The sequence below is a fragment of the Numenius arquata genome, chromosome 7, assembly GCF_964106895.1.
Source record: "Numenius arquata chromosome 7, bNumArq3.hap1.1, whole genome shotgun sequence".
Classification (NCBI taxonomy): domain Eukaryota; kingdom Metazoa; phylum Chordata; class Aves; order Charadriiformes; family Scolopacidae; genus Numenius; species Numenius arquata.
The window spans coordinates 52,748,675-52,763,644 of NC_133582.1; the positions used below are offsets into that span (position 1 = coordinate 52,748,675).

A 14,970-nucleotide genomic window follows, 5' to 3' on the forward strand; every position below is an offset into this window, starting at 1 on the left:
TTGTCCTACGTGTAGTGAATAGTGAATCTGTGACGAAAACTGTGATTCCAAGCAGTATGTCCTTGCTGTGCCTTTGTATATGACTCTTTGCACGAACTCTTAGAAGTGGCTCTTATTAAGCGCAGCTTCTGTGATGTATGTTTTTTGTGAACAAAGTTACAAATATAGTCAAAGTCTGGCTGTTTGAGCAAACTGTGATCAGCTTTTTTTTTTTTTTGTATTTGTTTTTAAAAAAAACTGACTGGAAATCAACAAAAAAAAATAAACTTTCTATTGTAAAGTTTTCGTGATCTGGTTTGTGCAAAGCAAGAAGTTGTGCTTCCTGATTTGCCTCTGAAAAAAATATTAACCCGTGCAGAGTTTGTAATAATATTTTACCTGGCTCCTGCTGCACGTTGCAAATGGCAGACGCTGCGGTTGTCCGCTACCAGTATTTTTAATTGAAAGTTTGACCATAAGTTCCTCCTTAATAGTTTCTCGCTAGGTGAAAAGCTGCATCGCAGGACCACAATCAACACCCTTTGTGGGTGAATCAACTGTTAGCTGTTTGCTGATGGTTGAAAAAAAAAAAAAAAAACCAAAAAAACAAAACCCAAACATGTGCTTTGTTAAAACACGCTGCTAACTCCAAGACGTGTTTGCATCGCTCTAGAATTTCTCTGTGGTTTCATTAAGTATATTTGCAGGACAGCCACGTCCGAGCCCTCTGCGTCTATTAGTAACCCTCGCTAGCCACATTCCCACTTTTCACCCTTTAAAGATTTTTGGTTTTCTTCGCTACAATTAGTTTGCTATAAACGTAATGTTACTTACCCCATCAGAGCTTGAATGGTTAACTCTTCTGAGCTTCTAAGAGCAACTAAAGATTTGCACATTTACTGACTGGTTACATTGATGCCTTCCCTTAAAAGTTATAAAACAGTAAACTTTATAAGCCCCAGTTCCGGCTATATGACATTTGGGTGCCAAATGAATAGGGTTTTGTCTATGAATTAGATCGTAAAATCATCCATAGCACAGACAGATAGGCTCACTGGCTATAAAAAGTCACGTGGTGCCATTAAAGTAAGTTTTATGGTTTTGGGGAGTTGACATCCAACATTATATACCACATAACATATAATCTCACTGACGCTGGACTTCATTTGACTCTTTTGCAGGCTACGTGTGCCTCCTGGCCATTCAAATTGTCAGGTTTAGGGACAGAAGTATCCAAACCACAAGTTCTCAATACTGTATGAAAAATGGCTCCTTGCAAGTCAAAGGTAAGTTTTGTGCACAAGTTCCTTAAAGTTTATTTGTACAGTGGGGAAGCCGAGGCTCCCGCTCGCTCTCGCTGCCTCTCGCCTCTCTCTCTCTTTCTCTTTCCCTTTCTCTTTCTCTTTCCTTTCCTCTCCGCCTGGGAGCTTTTCAGGACGGTCCCACCGAGCCCGAGAGGCAGGATCAACCACTAATGATCCAGGTTGCGCTGCAAATCCCCCCCATCCCTTCACTCGCAGCAGCTAGCTCTCTATTTTAACGATCAAATCAAAGTAAACCACAATAAGCGACTTTGGCAGAGATGGATTTTGGGGCCTAGCTTTAATCACTTTGACTACCGCAGAAGATAATTACTTCCTTTGCTCCAATAGACTGTCCAAGTTTGGAGAGGTTTTGTTTAGCAAAGAGTAGTTACTGCAGGCGATTAAAAAAAAGGGGAAACAAAATAGATAGGGCTTGATATTATCTGGGCAGTGTCTTATGTAGGCATGATAGAGTTGGAGGCGTGCTGATGTAGTAATAATCTTTGGATTGGTGAAATATGTTGCACATCAGAGCTGGTATTATAATGGCATGGACTGTACTGGAGAGCCTAAGATTACTATTTTCTGCATTGGGTTGCGCAGAAAGCTTTAGCTATGTATATATGTCCTTCTGCGAGCGCATAGTGTGTTTGGGGGATTTGCGTTTATAACGTTGCTGTAACTTTTCCCAGATCCTATATGTAACTGCATAAATATAAATATATTAAAATTATGTGCACGAGGGCATGCATGTACAAATCAATATATATGCCTGTATAAAGCCGTGCACATGCATATGTGTGCCTAATATTGGTGTATTTATGTATACAAAGGGTGTGTATGTGTGTATACATATATATGTTCCTGTGACTTTTTTTTTTTTTAAAGTGAACCAATTGACTGTAACTTGTAGCATTAATACAAGAGACTACAGGTCATTAGAGTGCTGCAAATTATGAAATACGGGCTTGGTTTATTGAAGATTGTAAATATCCCCCCAGCTCTCCTCTCTCCCTCTCTGCCTTATATTGCTGGCTGCCATTGTGGGGTAGGCCCCAGCTGCGTGTTTACTTCAACATTCTTTTTATTTAAGTGGACTGTTCTCACTAGAGTGTGATTACTCAGCAATAAACTTTATGGCCGGATTTAACTTTAGTCTTTGAATTTCCAGGACTTGAATGAAAGGGTGAAAGGAACTCTGTCTTTCTCTGGGTAGCATTAAGGCCTGATCCTTATCCTCAGAGCTGTTACTTAGGCGAATGATCTCGCGGGGGGGGGGTGGGGTGGGGGGGTGGGGGGGTGGGGGGGTGGGATGGGGATCAGAACAACTAGTCAGGGGCTAGAGAAGAGATTTGAGAATTGTCTCAAAAAAAAGATTAAATATATATATATATACACACATATATATATGAACTAGCTGTGATTATCTCTTTCTCTGCTCAGGTTTGGAGTAACAGGGATTCAGCAGTTCGCATTGTTTTCCTTCATGTGTCATAAAGTCGGGTTTGCAAAAGAACGGGGTGGTTTGATGAGAGCTGGGAGATGGGCTTTGTTTTATTTCGCTAGTGTTATCCCATTTGAATACTGCGGCTTTAGGCTTTATCTGCTACTGTGAGCAAAAGCGAGAGAAAGGCACAGGAGTAGAGGAGGGTAAGGGTGTTGTGTACCTCTGCAAGGTCCGCACACTGCCGACTGATTCCTTTTTTTAATTTATTTTGCTTTAACGTTAAAGAAACAGTATTACATAAGGTTGGCTCAGCTCAAAAATCTCACAGTTTTGCAAATATTGAATATTTAGAGTCAAGCCCTTGTGTAAGATAAATGGAGCCTGAAGCCTTTGTGTCTGTGTATCTTCCTATGAACTCTAAACAAATACATATGCATATACTTTATATTAAAAAAATAGGAAAGACTTTAGAAGTGCATATCCAAATGTACATTTGAAAATCATTTCCGCAGTAAACAGCTGGAGATTTTATAGTACACTAGCTGTCACATTTTCGTCAACAGGAATACCAGAAAATTATATATGATAGGCGTGTATTATATTATATTATATGCCATAAAATTTTATAGTTTGAGGGAAAGGCATGAAAACCCTTTAAAAGTTTGAACTTCATTTATGTTCGAGTCCTTTTCCAAAGAAAATCCTTCGCTTGTAAACGGGAATGATACTAGACACAAACCATTCGCGATTACTCAGTATTCAACAGCACTGCGATATTTGAATTATCTGGTGAATACACAAACACAGGCACACCCGTTCCACTAATATTTTAGGAACCTGGATATCATCGCGGATTGTAATTTTTCACTGTCTAGAGTGAAAAGATCTGCTACTATATATTTTCACATTTCTGCATGTGGCTTCTGGAGCATATTCCACGTAAAGCAGTGTATAGAGATTCCAGAGCTACGGAAAAGAAAAATATCCCCAAACGCCCAAGCATATAAACCCGCCCGTACTGCAAGAAACTCTTTAACAACAAAAGAAAGTTATCTAGAAATGACAACTTCTCCATATTTCTGGCCCTGCCCTGTCCTAAGCAGGACAGTTGAAGCCATTCAAATCCAGAAACGCATTAAGGTTTTCTAATCCGCTTTGAAATCTGAAATTCAAACAACCCCAGACTGCTGAACTCTACCAAAATATTCTCAGGTCCTAATTGTTTTCCGAGGGAAAATGTCATGGAGAATAATCGCAGGGAATCAAGAGTGGGGTCTTATCTGAGCACATTATTTTTCTGCTGTGTTTGGGGGATTAATGCGTGCAAGTTTGTTTTACTTTAGGCATGGCAAGTGGCGTTCTGCGATTTGAAATATAGTTTACCTAATCCTTTGAAAGAAATACTTGAGTGTAGTGTGTCATGTCTAAGCGTAAGGCCAATTAAAGATTAGGCAACTCTCTTAATGTGTGTAACTGGTGACTGTGCAAGGCATAACTTTCTCTAAACCAGAAGTATAACAATCCGATGGAAAGCCATCCGTAAATTACAGCTCTGCAGCCTTGTTTAAGCCCTGCGAACGCCCTAATTGCAGAACATTACGGGGAAATTATTATTCTGCCATTTCCTTACATTTAATAAGTGTGTATCTGTGGAAGGGTGACAATAGAGGGGTTTGCAATCTGCTCCATGGGAAATTGAACGGAACAGATCATGAGGGGCGGATCAGGAGGTTTCGATTTCAAACCCTGGATACTCGAGCAATTCCTTTTCCCTCCCCGCAAATACAGATTTAACGCATTAAATGCAGACATAAGTAAATCTCCTAAGCAAGTTAAGACATCACTTTGCTTTCTTAGCTCTTTCTCTTTTCTGCCCTCAAAATCTCCCCAATTTGTTGCTAGAGTTGCTAGCCAGGGCGCAAAACTAAAGCCCAGCCGCCTGGTCATCTTTGAAAATATTACCCCTTTCAAATTAAAGCACCCTCACTAATGTCACTCTGGAAGGCAAATACTCATGGACCATCACAGTCACATGTTCCTGTAGCTACACGCACAAACAATATCAAATCTGACATAGAGAGCGTGTAAAATTTGCAAGGATTCCGCCTTATAGCAAGAATAAGGAATCTTTCCTATATCCCTTCCCCCCCAAAAATGTCTTTTCAATAATAATATTTGCTATGAAGGTTATTGGGTAATTATTGCAATTTTGTGGAACAGTCCTTGCTTGAGGTGAAGTCTGTCTCTGGATAACAAATGGCAGCCCGTGCAGTTCACTGCCAGGTTAAGTAAATGCAGAAAAGATAAATCTGCACACCCTAGGAATCACCAGCAGAGCTCGCTTTAGACCAAGTTCACAGTCAACTCGTTTGCCTAGACAAGGCTTCGCAAACAATTAGAGTTGCTTCTTTATGCTTAAATCAAGGAGAAATGACTAAGACCCTCGCAGCAGAGAGCTGCAGCTTTTCCCCCAACGCTCGTCGCATTCTTTCCAACCTCACGCCCAGAACTTACCCAGCATTTCACCTGCAATTGTAACCATATAGCGCCTTTGAGTAACAGACTTCCCTCCAACGCTGCCGAAAGGCTGTGCAAACTGATTTAACAGCACTTTACAAAGATGCGAGATTAAAGAAAAGGAGGAAAAAAAAAAAAAAAAGAAGCAATAATTAAAAATGCAAAAGTATCCGATTTGTCAACAGCAAGAAGGAAAAAAGAAAACAAAACAACAACAACAAAAAACCCTTAGAAAGCTGGGGGAAACGGCAGAACTATTGAAACAAACAGTGCGAGGCTCTTACTCCTAAAAGAAGCTGCATAGCTTTTGTATATCTTTGTGGTTAAGGGCGTTACAACTGCAGGTCAAAAAGTTGAGGGTCAAAAGTTTACGTTTTGCACCACTCTTAGTCATTCGCCCAGACAGAGTTTGATGTCAATGTTATAGCCGAGATCTTGACTATCAGCACAAAAGATAAAATAGCTTTGAGTTACGTGTGTATCACAGTATGGACTCCAGGTGAACCCTACTGGCTGAATGACCTCAATTACCGAGGAAAGGATAGAAAATTCCTCTTTTCAAGAGTAATACACGTTGTATTTCATCTTGAATTATCGGCCACATTTGTGTCTGAATATCTCACGTTCAGCTGCGGCAGGTAAACACGCGTGTTACCCCCACGGCAGCCGCTGATGCTGCCTCCGCCGAGAGTCAGGTAGCAAAATGCTTCGCCCTTGTTTATTATATAATAACCCGCTTTAAGAGGTTTAATGTTAAGCCTTCTCACTTTGCAAAATGGCAGGAAGATAAGATAGGAGCGAAGCTATTAACGCGTGTATCGATCCCAGCCGCGCCTTTGTTTTTGCTCTCATTTCTGTAGCGACCGCTAAACTGTGCTTAAACAGGACATGCTGGAGATAATAAGGGTTATATGTTTGGTCCAAAGGAGCTCGTTTAAAATGCGGAGCGGCGGGGCCATGCCGCGCTACCGATGGAAAATATTGCGGAGAAGCTGGCGCCCTGCGCCGCTCCGTGATTTGGAGGGGTCCCACAGCCTTCTGGAATTACTGGAGGCAGCGGTTCCCAGTGAAATGGGGAGCAGGGAGGGTTGTTTTCCCTCCCTCCATCCTCCCGCCCCTCTTCCCCCCCCTCCCCCCCAAGAAAAAGTTTAGTGGAATTTATTTGCACAGAGAGTTATTCCCACATTGCTGGGATTTTTTGTTCCTCGGTGTTGAAGCTTTAGCTCCTCGGTTAGGCGTGCCTGTAGGGAGAACTGGCCAACATCGCATAGGGAATTTCAGTCTGGGGGAGATCACAGCAAACGGTATTCAGCCTGAAACTGAGGATGAGGGGTCGATGGAAGAGGGAAAGGATATTCCCAAATATTCATAAGCAGATATGGAAGGTGTGGAGGAGGGGACAGAGCGGCAAGGAAGTCCGAGGAGGAGCGCACCTCACCCCCATCCGTGCATAGCTGCCTTTCCACCCCCAAGGCAGGAGGCTACACCGGCCTCTGTGTGGCTGGTACGCGTGAATTATTTGCCAGAAACACAGCTGGATCGTGGCAGCCCAGCGCTATTTCTTGGGAACAAATACGCGAGGGGTTAGATTTCAGATTAGCCAAAGTGATTACTGGAGATTTTGCCTAAAGTACCTGCTGAAGCCTGGGAAGCATACAATACAAGTGTTTTCTCGGCGTGTAGACGTTGTTCACAAGTTGCTGCTGTTGCTCACTTGTAGCGAACCCTGGCACTGCACGTTTGGGGAGCCTGCCCTGGCTGGAGATAGTATATAACCTTTCACATCCAGAGTATTTATTTGGTGTAAGAGCAAAGCCTGATAACAAGTTAAAACCGTAGCCAAATATCTATTTTGTTAGAGAATAGCAGGCAGACTCTTTCCAAGAATAACAATACGTCTTTGATATACCCAGAACGAAAGCTGTTACTATAACCGGCTTACTCAAGAGTAGGTGACCGAAATCCATTTGCTTCCTCACCAAAACAATTAGTGGCTCGAATTCCATATTTTCAATCCGGTTTAGAATAAAAATATCAACAAGAATACTTTCAAAGAAGTTGAAACTGCGACTTCAATAAATATTGACTCTTCTGAACTGTTGTTTAAATTATTCCTTAAAAAAAAAAAAAAAAAAAAAAAGAAAGAAAGAAAGAAAAAGGCAACAACCTGGAGCAGAACAGTTAATAATTTGAGAGGAACTCTTTCTGTCCTTTCACTCTCTGAATTCAGCACACTGCTCTCTGGCGTGGAAGGTCTGCTCAAAAGACCATTCATTTAAAATCCGGGCACAAATCACGTTTTACGTGTGTTTATTTAACCGCGCCAGGGCAGAGCGAGAAAATCCCGCCAACCATCCCCTTGTTAAGAGGAGCCCCAGTACCAGGGAAGTCCCCGCTTTTACCAAATGCTGAACTTGGGGCAAAACTACGAGCATTGCCCCGGCAGCGACCATAGGGAAGGAGCGCTCCCGCCCGCGGAGGCAGGAGCAGCCTCGGGGGCTGTATCAGTCGCGGGAACAAAGGAGAGAATACAGTCGATACATTCCATAACGTTTACATTTTCCCGCGATTTTTTCTTAATTTTCCCTTAGAAGTAGTGACCTGGGCAAAGCACCCCGCTATCTAAAAGACACTGTTATAGACCTTTTAGAAAAACTAAGTCCAAGGCCGAGGTGAACTTCAGGTCACCGCGTCTAACAAATATGAAAATGTCGCCTGGTGAAGGGCACGCCTTGTTATTTAACAAAGACTGTCAATGTGTAAGATTAATAAGAAACAAAATGCACACGGTGTCACTTTTCGGTCACTTTGAAACTTGGGACAGCCTCGCATTCAAGAGGGGAAAGCTGGGCTAAATATATTCAAAATGGTTCAAATCAAATTCAAACCAGGCTGGTAGTGAGATTCTTCCTCCTCCTACCGCTCTCGGTGGAGGATGCCCGGGCACGGCGAAAGGTTGACTTCAATTATTATTATTATTATTATTATTATTATTATTATTATTATTACTAATAATTACTATTATTCTTGTTGTTATTATTTTCTCTTTCGGGGTAATTACGTTTTAGCCGCGCATGTGGAGGGTAGCAGGAGTGCTTGCGTGTTTCACAAGAAAAAGGGGCATCCCACTTTTCCCCCTTTTTGGGTACGTATGAGGTTGCCTCTTTTTGGTGCATGAAAATTGACTCTCTCCCTCTCAACTTAATTCCGGTGGGGTCCCCATCTCCTCCTCGGCCAGCCTCGGCCAGGAAACTCTCGCTCCTTTATTAACTGATTAAAGTCTCCTTCGCCAGAGAAATGGAGCCTTTAGTCCTTCTGGAAAAATAAGGGAGCTGGCCTATTTTTTCCTCTCCTTTTCTTTCTTTGAGAGTTTAGGATGATGCTACAAGTTTGTTAAAGGGAAGTACCGGGGAAAAAAAAGGGTTTCTGAGATTGTTTATTACAGCCATAAATCTTGCAGTAAAATGTCGAAATGGCCGTGTGCAAGATAACACTTGGTGGTCTTGGCTGGGTTCTTGTTTATGATAACAAAACCACAAAGACATGGAACAGGCCTTTTGGAGGTCCTGCCTCAGCACATCTTCGCAGACTAATAGAACCACACGAAAAAAACAGAGTTCAGCTGAGCAGCTCAGGTCACCTTGCAGATTTACAGTCATATATACAAAATTGCATCCTTCTCTCTGTAACCCAGCGCCAGAGCCCAACGGTAGAAAGAGACGCGGTGAAACAAGTAATACTTTGAGATCTAATCACGGTAAATAATACGAAACAGAGCCCGGTCAGGTCTCCCAATATAGCGCTGGGCTTACAAACCGAGACAGCACTTTTCGTTGTGTTTTACCGCGGCTCGGGAGCACGGCAGCCTGCTGTATTGCTCCGGCCGTAGTGTCTCAGGACTTGTGCCGAGGATAATATTTACGATAACCCAGTGTAATTCATCTGGTGCTGGCCGGCAGGTATTTGTACGTGTGTGTTTGTATGTCTGCATGTATCTCTCCACGCCGGGAAAATGCTCTCTGCTCGTGGTGGGTTTTGGCCATCCTTTTTTTTTTTTGCAGTCGTGTAGGTGGGAATTTTATTCTTTTACAACATGGTTTGCTGTTGGTTTTTTGGGGTGGGCTTTTTTTTTGGGTTGTTGAGGGTTTTTTTAAAAAATATAAATAAAACAATCTCCCCTTTCCTGTCATATGTGTGTTGTTGAACAGTTGCGGCTGTCTCGGTGTGCGTGTGTGTAACCGCATTTCCTCTCCATGCAGAGTAAATAGAGAAACTTATCTATTACCCCAGTTAAAGAGTTCCATAGATGTGCTGTTGGAAATGAGTAAGTAAATGTGTTTTAACTCTCTTTACAAATTAGACATTCGATAGGAGGAGGAAATGAGTGATTGTTTAGATAAGTATCCCAGTATAGCCAAGTGCTGGAAATGTTCTAACATATTACAAGCCGCCTGCAATGTGCGTGCGTGCGTGTGTGTGTATAAAATATAAATCGATACGATGTGTGTCTTGTTAGATAGAATATATATTCAAATAGAATTTTATTGCATGTATCCATTATCTATGAAACTGCAGAAGACAATAATCTGAATTTAAACCAGGGTAACTGTTAATGTAATATCTTTAGGAGGGCAAGATCTAAAACGTATCGTATTTACGCTTGATATATTAGATGTATTTTCCCATACCAGCAGATGAGATTACCCACTCAGCAATTATATTCTCGAAGGGTGCGGTAAATATTTATATGTGTTTATGTGCTTTCCTGTAAAGGAGGGGGAAAAAAATCCAAAAAGTTCGCGTCTAACTCCGAATGTACCAGACTAGCTGACGTTCAATAAGTATTTTTTTCCCCTTAGAATAAGAGCGTAATTAGTTTAACCATCAAATTTCAATTACCTAAGGTCAGGGCTGCTGCCTCTTTTCCCTCTGAGCTGCAAATATCGTTAACAGTCCCAGTTTTAGCAACGCAGAAGTGCCCGCGTGCCCTCTCCCTCCTACTCCAGCGTCTCCGAGTTACTTCTGCGAAGGCGCTAGCGATTTCTAGTGGAATTGAAAATTAGGAAATAAAGCCAAGACGAGGCACACCAAACCGACGTACTTAAATTCGTAATTTGGAAACCGCTGCTCCGCGGGGAGGGAGGTGGGGATGCTCGCAGCGAGTCCTGCGATCGCCGGTAGGAAATATTTGATACCGTCGTGTCCGCCTTCCCCTCACTCCCTTCCCTCTCTCCTCCCCGTTATTTTCAGGCTCGCTATAGCCCTCGCACCCCGCAAGCCACTCGAGGACTCTCCTCGGCCTCCCCGCCACCATCGTACTAACTTTTGCATCTATTCCTCCAGTTAGCATGGCTCCAGAGGTGCAAAGGGCTACTAGCCCCGGTGCTCCCGGCCGCCCGCGTCCGCAGCAGCAGGGCGCTCCGGGACAAACCCCGGAGGGGCTACCGATGGCCTGTGCCCGGCAGCCGCTGCCGCCCTCTGCCTGCGCGCAGCCCCGGCTCCAGGCATTTGGAGATGGGCTTGTTTAAATGTATTGTGCAACGCCTTGTGCAATGCCTGCCTCCCTCTGGATCACGCAGCTGGGCTGCGCTCCGCTTCCTACGCTATCCCGCGGGGGAACGGAGAAACAAAAAGTGCTGGGGGGGACTGGAGGGGGTGGAAGGGAGAAGAAAGACTGTCAGAGCTAGATCAGTTTTATCTCGCTTGACACCGCGACTGCCGGACACGGCCCGGGTCGGCGGGCGGGAGGAGCCCGGGGATGCTGTTGAGGAGCTGCCGCGGGGGTCCGGCAGCCCCCGGTCGGGCGCTCCCTCGGCGGGCAGCCGCCGGCCGGGGAGGAGGAGCGGCGGCGGCCCCCGGGAGCGGCCCCCGCGCGGTGGGTCCGCGGGCGCGGAGCTGCCCCGCGGCCGCTCGCCCTCCTTCCATTTCCTGATCCGGGGTCCGCGGCCCCGCGCAGTAATTGGCGCTGGCGGTCAGGTGGTGATGGGGTGGCGGGGGGTGCGGGTGTGTGTGTGTGTGTGTGTGTGTGTGTTGTGTGTGTTGTAGGCGCTCCAGGGGTGGGAAGAGAGGAAGGGAGGGGAGTGCGACGGGGAAGGGGGGGGGGGGGGAAGCTGGAGGCCCAAACTTTGGCAGCGGCGAGCACTTGACAGCAGCGGGAGGGGGAAAGGGAGGGAGGGGAGGGAGGGGGGGAAGGGGAGGGGCCTCGCCGAGCCCAGAAAAACGACAACGCGAGAAAAATTAGTATTTTTGCACTTCACAAATTAATGACCATGAGTTCGTTTTTGATAAACTCCAACTACATCGAGCCCAAATTCCCTCCCTGCGAGGAGTACACGCAGCACAGCGGCAGCGCCGGCAGCTCCGCCAGCTACCACCCGCACCACCCGCACCCGCACGCCCCGCCGCCGCCGCCGCCGCCGCCGCCACCGCCGCACCTGCACGCCGCGCACCCGGGCCCGGCGCTGCCCGAGTACTTCCCGCGGCCGCGCCGGGAACCGGGCTACCAGGCTCCCGCCGCCCCGCCGGGGCCACCGGGGCCGCCTCCCGAGGCGCTTTACCCTGCGCAGGCACCCTCCTACCCCCAGGCTCCCTACAGCTACAGCAGCGCCGGCAGCGCCGCCCCGGGCCCCGAGCAGCCGCCCCCGGGCGCCTCGCCGCCGCCGCCCGCCAAGGGCCACCCCGGCCCGCCCCAGCCCCTGCTCCCAGGCCATGCCCTGCAGCGCCGCTGCGAAGCGGCCCCCGCCGCCGGGGCCGGTACCGGGCCCGGTTGCCCGCTGCTGCCCGACAAGAGCCTGCCCGGGCTGAAGGGGAAGGAGCCGGTGGTCTACCCCTGGATGAAGAAGATCCATGTGAGCACGGGTGAGTTGCCCTTGCCAGGGGGAGGTGGGGATGCGCCTGCAGAGGAGGGAAGGGGGGAGGGTGCTCCCGGGGCCGGGATGGGTCGTTGCGTGTGTGGCTTCTTTTTTTCCTTTCCCTCCTTCTCCCTCCGCGTTTCCTAATAAAAAAAAAAAAAAAAAAAAAAAAGTGAGAAACCTTTTGTATCCGGGGTCCTTTATCAAAAGATTTACGAGACGCCAAACTGTTAGGGCAGTAATTATAGCCCCCATAAATTTAATTGCCCTGCAGTGGCTCTGGGCCATGTGTCTTTGAAGCTTTTCTTCTAACCCAAATGCCCATCACCATTTTTTATTGCTCCTCGATTGTCCCCACTGTCGATAGGCTGTGAAACAATTTTTCTTACCGTTTATGTATCTTATGTGAACCTGATGTCAAGTTATTATATAATGATTATGTTCCATCGCTTTCCCCCCCCACCCCCTTCTCCCTTTCTTTCCCCTCCGCGTGTGTGTGTGCCTGTGTGTGCACGTTTCAGTCAACCCCAATTACAACGGAGGGGAGCCCAAGAGGTCTCGCACTGCCTACACCAGACAGCAGGTCCTGGAGCTGGAGAAGGAGTTCCACTTCAACCGCTACCTGACCAGGAGGCGACGCATCGAGATCGCGCACACCCTCTGCCTCTCCGAGCGCCAGGTCAAGATCTGGTTCCAGAACAGGCGCATGAAGTGGAAGAAAGACCATAAACTGCCTAACACAAAGATGCGCTCCTCAAACCAGTCCACACTGAGCCAGCAGTCCAAAGCACAGACACAGGGCCACCCCCATCCGCTCGATGGGGCTACACCCAACGCAGCTGCGCTATAAATACGGTTATTATTTTTTTTTTAATATATATATATATTTACCTATCTATTGGGGTTTTCCAGCTGCCCCGTGGTGGAGGCTGGCCGTTTGGACCAAACAACTGTGTAAAATAAAACAGGAGCAGGAAAGGAAGACGAGACGTGCCCAGGAACGGGCACATGTTTAAACCAAAACCCGGACGATTGTCTACATTGTATATAGATAATGGTTCCATGCCCATCATTTTTTTTCTATTTATGGAAACGCTGTCTTGCCCTCGGTGTAAGAGAGGGCTGGATGCTGTCACGGACGAATTCTCTGTACCTAAGACGGAATCTTTTTTCTTTTTTTTTTTTTTTTTTTTTTTTTTTTGAGAACACGTTAAAAATAAAAGACGGTTAAAACAAAGCAAAGACCTCGCGAGACACTTGTGTAAGGCATTGACTTGAATAGTGCTGTTTCGTGGCGTGTTCGTGGATTCCCGTGTGCATGTGTGAGGGTGCACACGCACGTATGCACACACACCAACACGGGAGAGAGAACGAACACGTGCACGGGAGGTTAAAGACTTATGAAAAATGTCCCCTTACGCTGTCTAAAGGAAAATGTTCTATGTATCAAAGGTAACTTAACTGGTTTTAAGTGTAGCCCCCGCAGTAGCTGTGATCTATTAGTTTTTCTCCACATTCCCTATTGCATTTATTTAAAGAAATATTGCTATAAAGGCTGTTGCTGTCTTCATATTTGGCACCGTCTAAATCGTTTGGGTCCATGTACAATTTGTGGATTTTTGGTGTAATGTATCACAGTGCCAAATGCTGGTAATAAAGATTATTCTGTACAAAAGAATTAAACGCTTGAAACACAAGTCCACTCATTGCTGTTTCATCCACCTTATGCTTGGCTGGTGTTGGCACCAGGAATGGAAAACAACGGTTTAACGTATTGTTTTAACTTGGATTCGTCTTGTCAATATGGTAATGGTTGCTTTAAATATGGTGAAAAACGTCCTGACTCCTAATTGCTTGGCTGGGGAAAAAGAGCGCTGTAGGACGAGGAAAGGTCTTGTACCATCGCATAGGTGAGTGGTATTCTCTCCAGCGGACTCAAGGCAGAATCAGCCCGGCTCTCCATCGCCGTCCGTACGACTGTTTTCAGCTGTGTTACAGAGAGACTGTGCTTCTGCTGGGAGCCAATAAGCTCCCATGACGGGTTTTGCTGGAGGAGAAGTCACACATGCTCCCCATGATAACACTTTAAATCTTTAGGCAGTCGTGATTTATTCGTTCATTTTCGCCCGATTATGATTTCTCAGTTGGCTAGCACTTTTGAAGGGGAATACATGGGCGGTAACCTAAAGTTTCTCCAGCTGCCGTTTCTGTTTCCTTTTATTTTCTTTTTAAGACTATTTCGAAATGTGTTGAGAAAGCCTCGGCAGAAACATGAATTTGGGTACAACTCAAGAGGTTTGTTTGCCCGAGGTTGTCGAAACGACTGTGGGAAAATGGGGTTCAAATGGTTCCAGCTCAGGCTGCGCACCTCGCTGCTTCCAGGCAGCTAAGGAGCACAGGCAAAGTGGAGCTGCTGACGGGGAGCCTTGCTCAGGGCTTCCACGACAGGGAGTAACGCTGAGCCGGGTATGAAAAGCCATGGGAAGGAACTCAAGTGCTAGTAAATCTTCCAGGGAAGGCCTGAAGGCCAAGACTTATTTACTTACTAAATACATCCGAGAGGGATTTTTGGAATGAAAGCTTCTATTTGCGTGAGTGAAGCTGCCAGCACTGGGTGCATCATCACCCCCTGGGTGAGGTAGCACCAGGCCCCAAGCGTATTGCCATCGCCCCTGCCTAGCCAAGGAACATGGATCGTGCCCGAGAAAAAAAGTAACGTGCCACTGGCAGAGCACATTCAGCATCAGAGAGGTGATGGCTGTAAATACCCTCAGCAAACTGCTGTCTCCAAACCTGACCAAGGAGCAGGCCTGGAAAGTGCACTTCCACTCACATATTGCTGTTTACTAAATCCTGAATTGCCAGCTGCCGC

The 14,970-nt window shown here is 46.2% G+C and overlaps 1 protein-coding gene across 1 annotated transcript; it reads left to right on the forward strand.

Annotated features, from left to right (window-relative positions):
- The first annotated feature begins 11,510 nt into the window (after positions 1–11,510).
- Positions 11,511–12,948, forward strand: HOXA4 (homeobox A4). The gene is made up of 2 exons (XM_074150742.1): positions 11,511–12,105; positions 12,620–12,948. Exons 1-2 carry the CDS (start codon positions 11,511–11,513, stop codon positions 12,946–12,948), a joined length of 924 nt encoding a protein of 307 aa, XP_074006843.1.
- Positions 12,949–14,970: the final 2,022 nt, after the last annotated feature.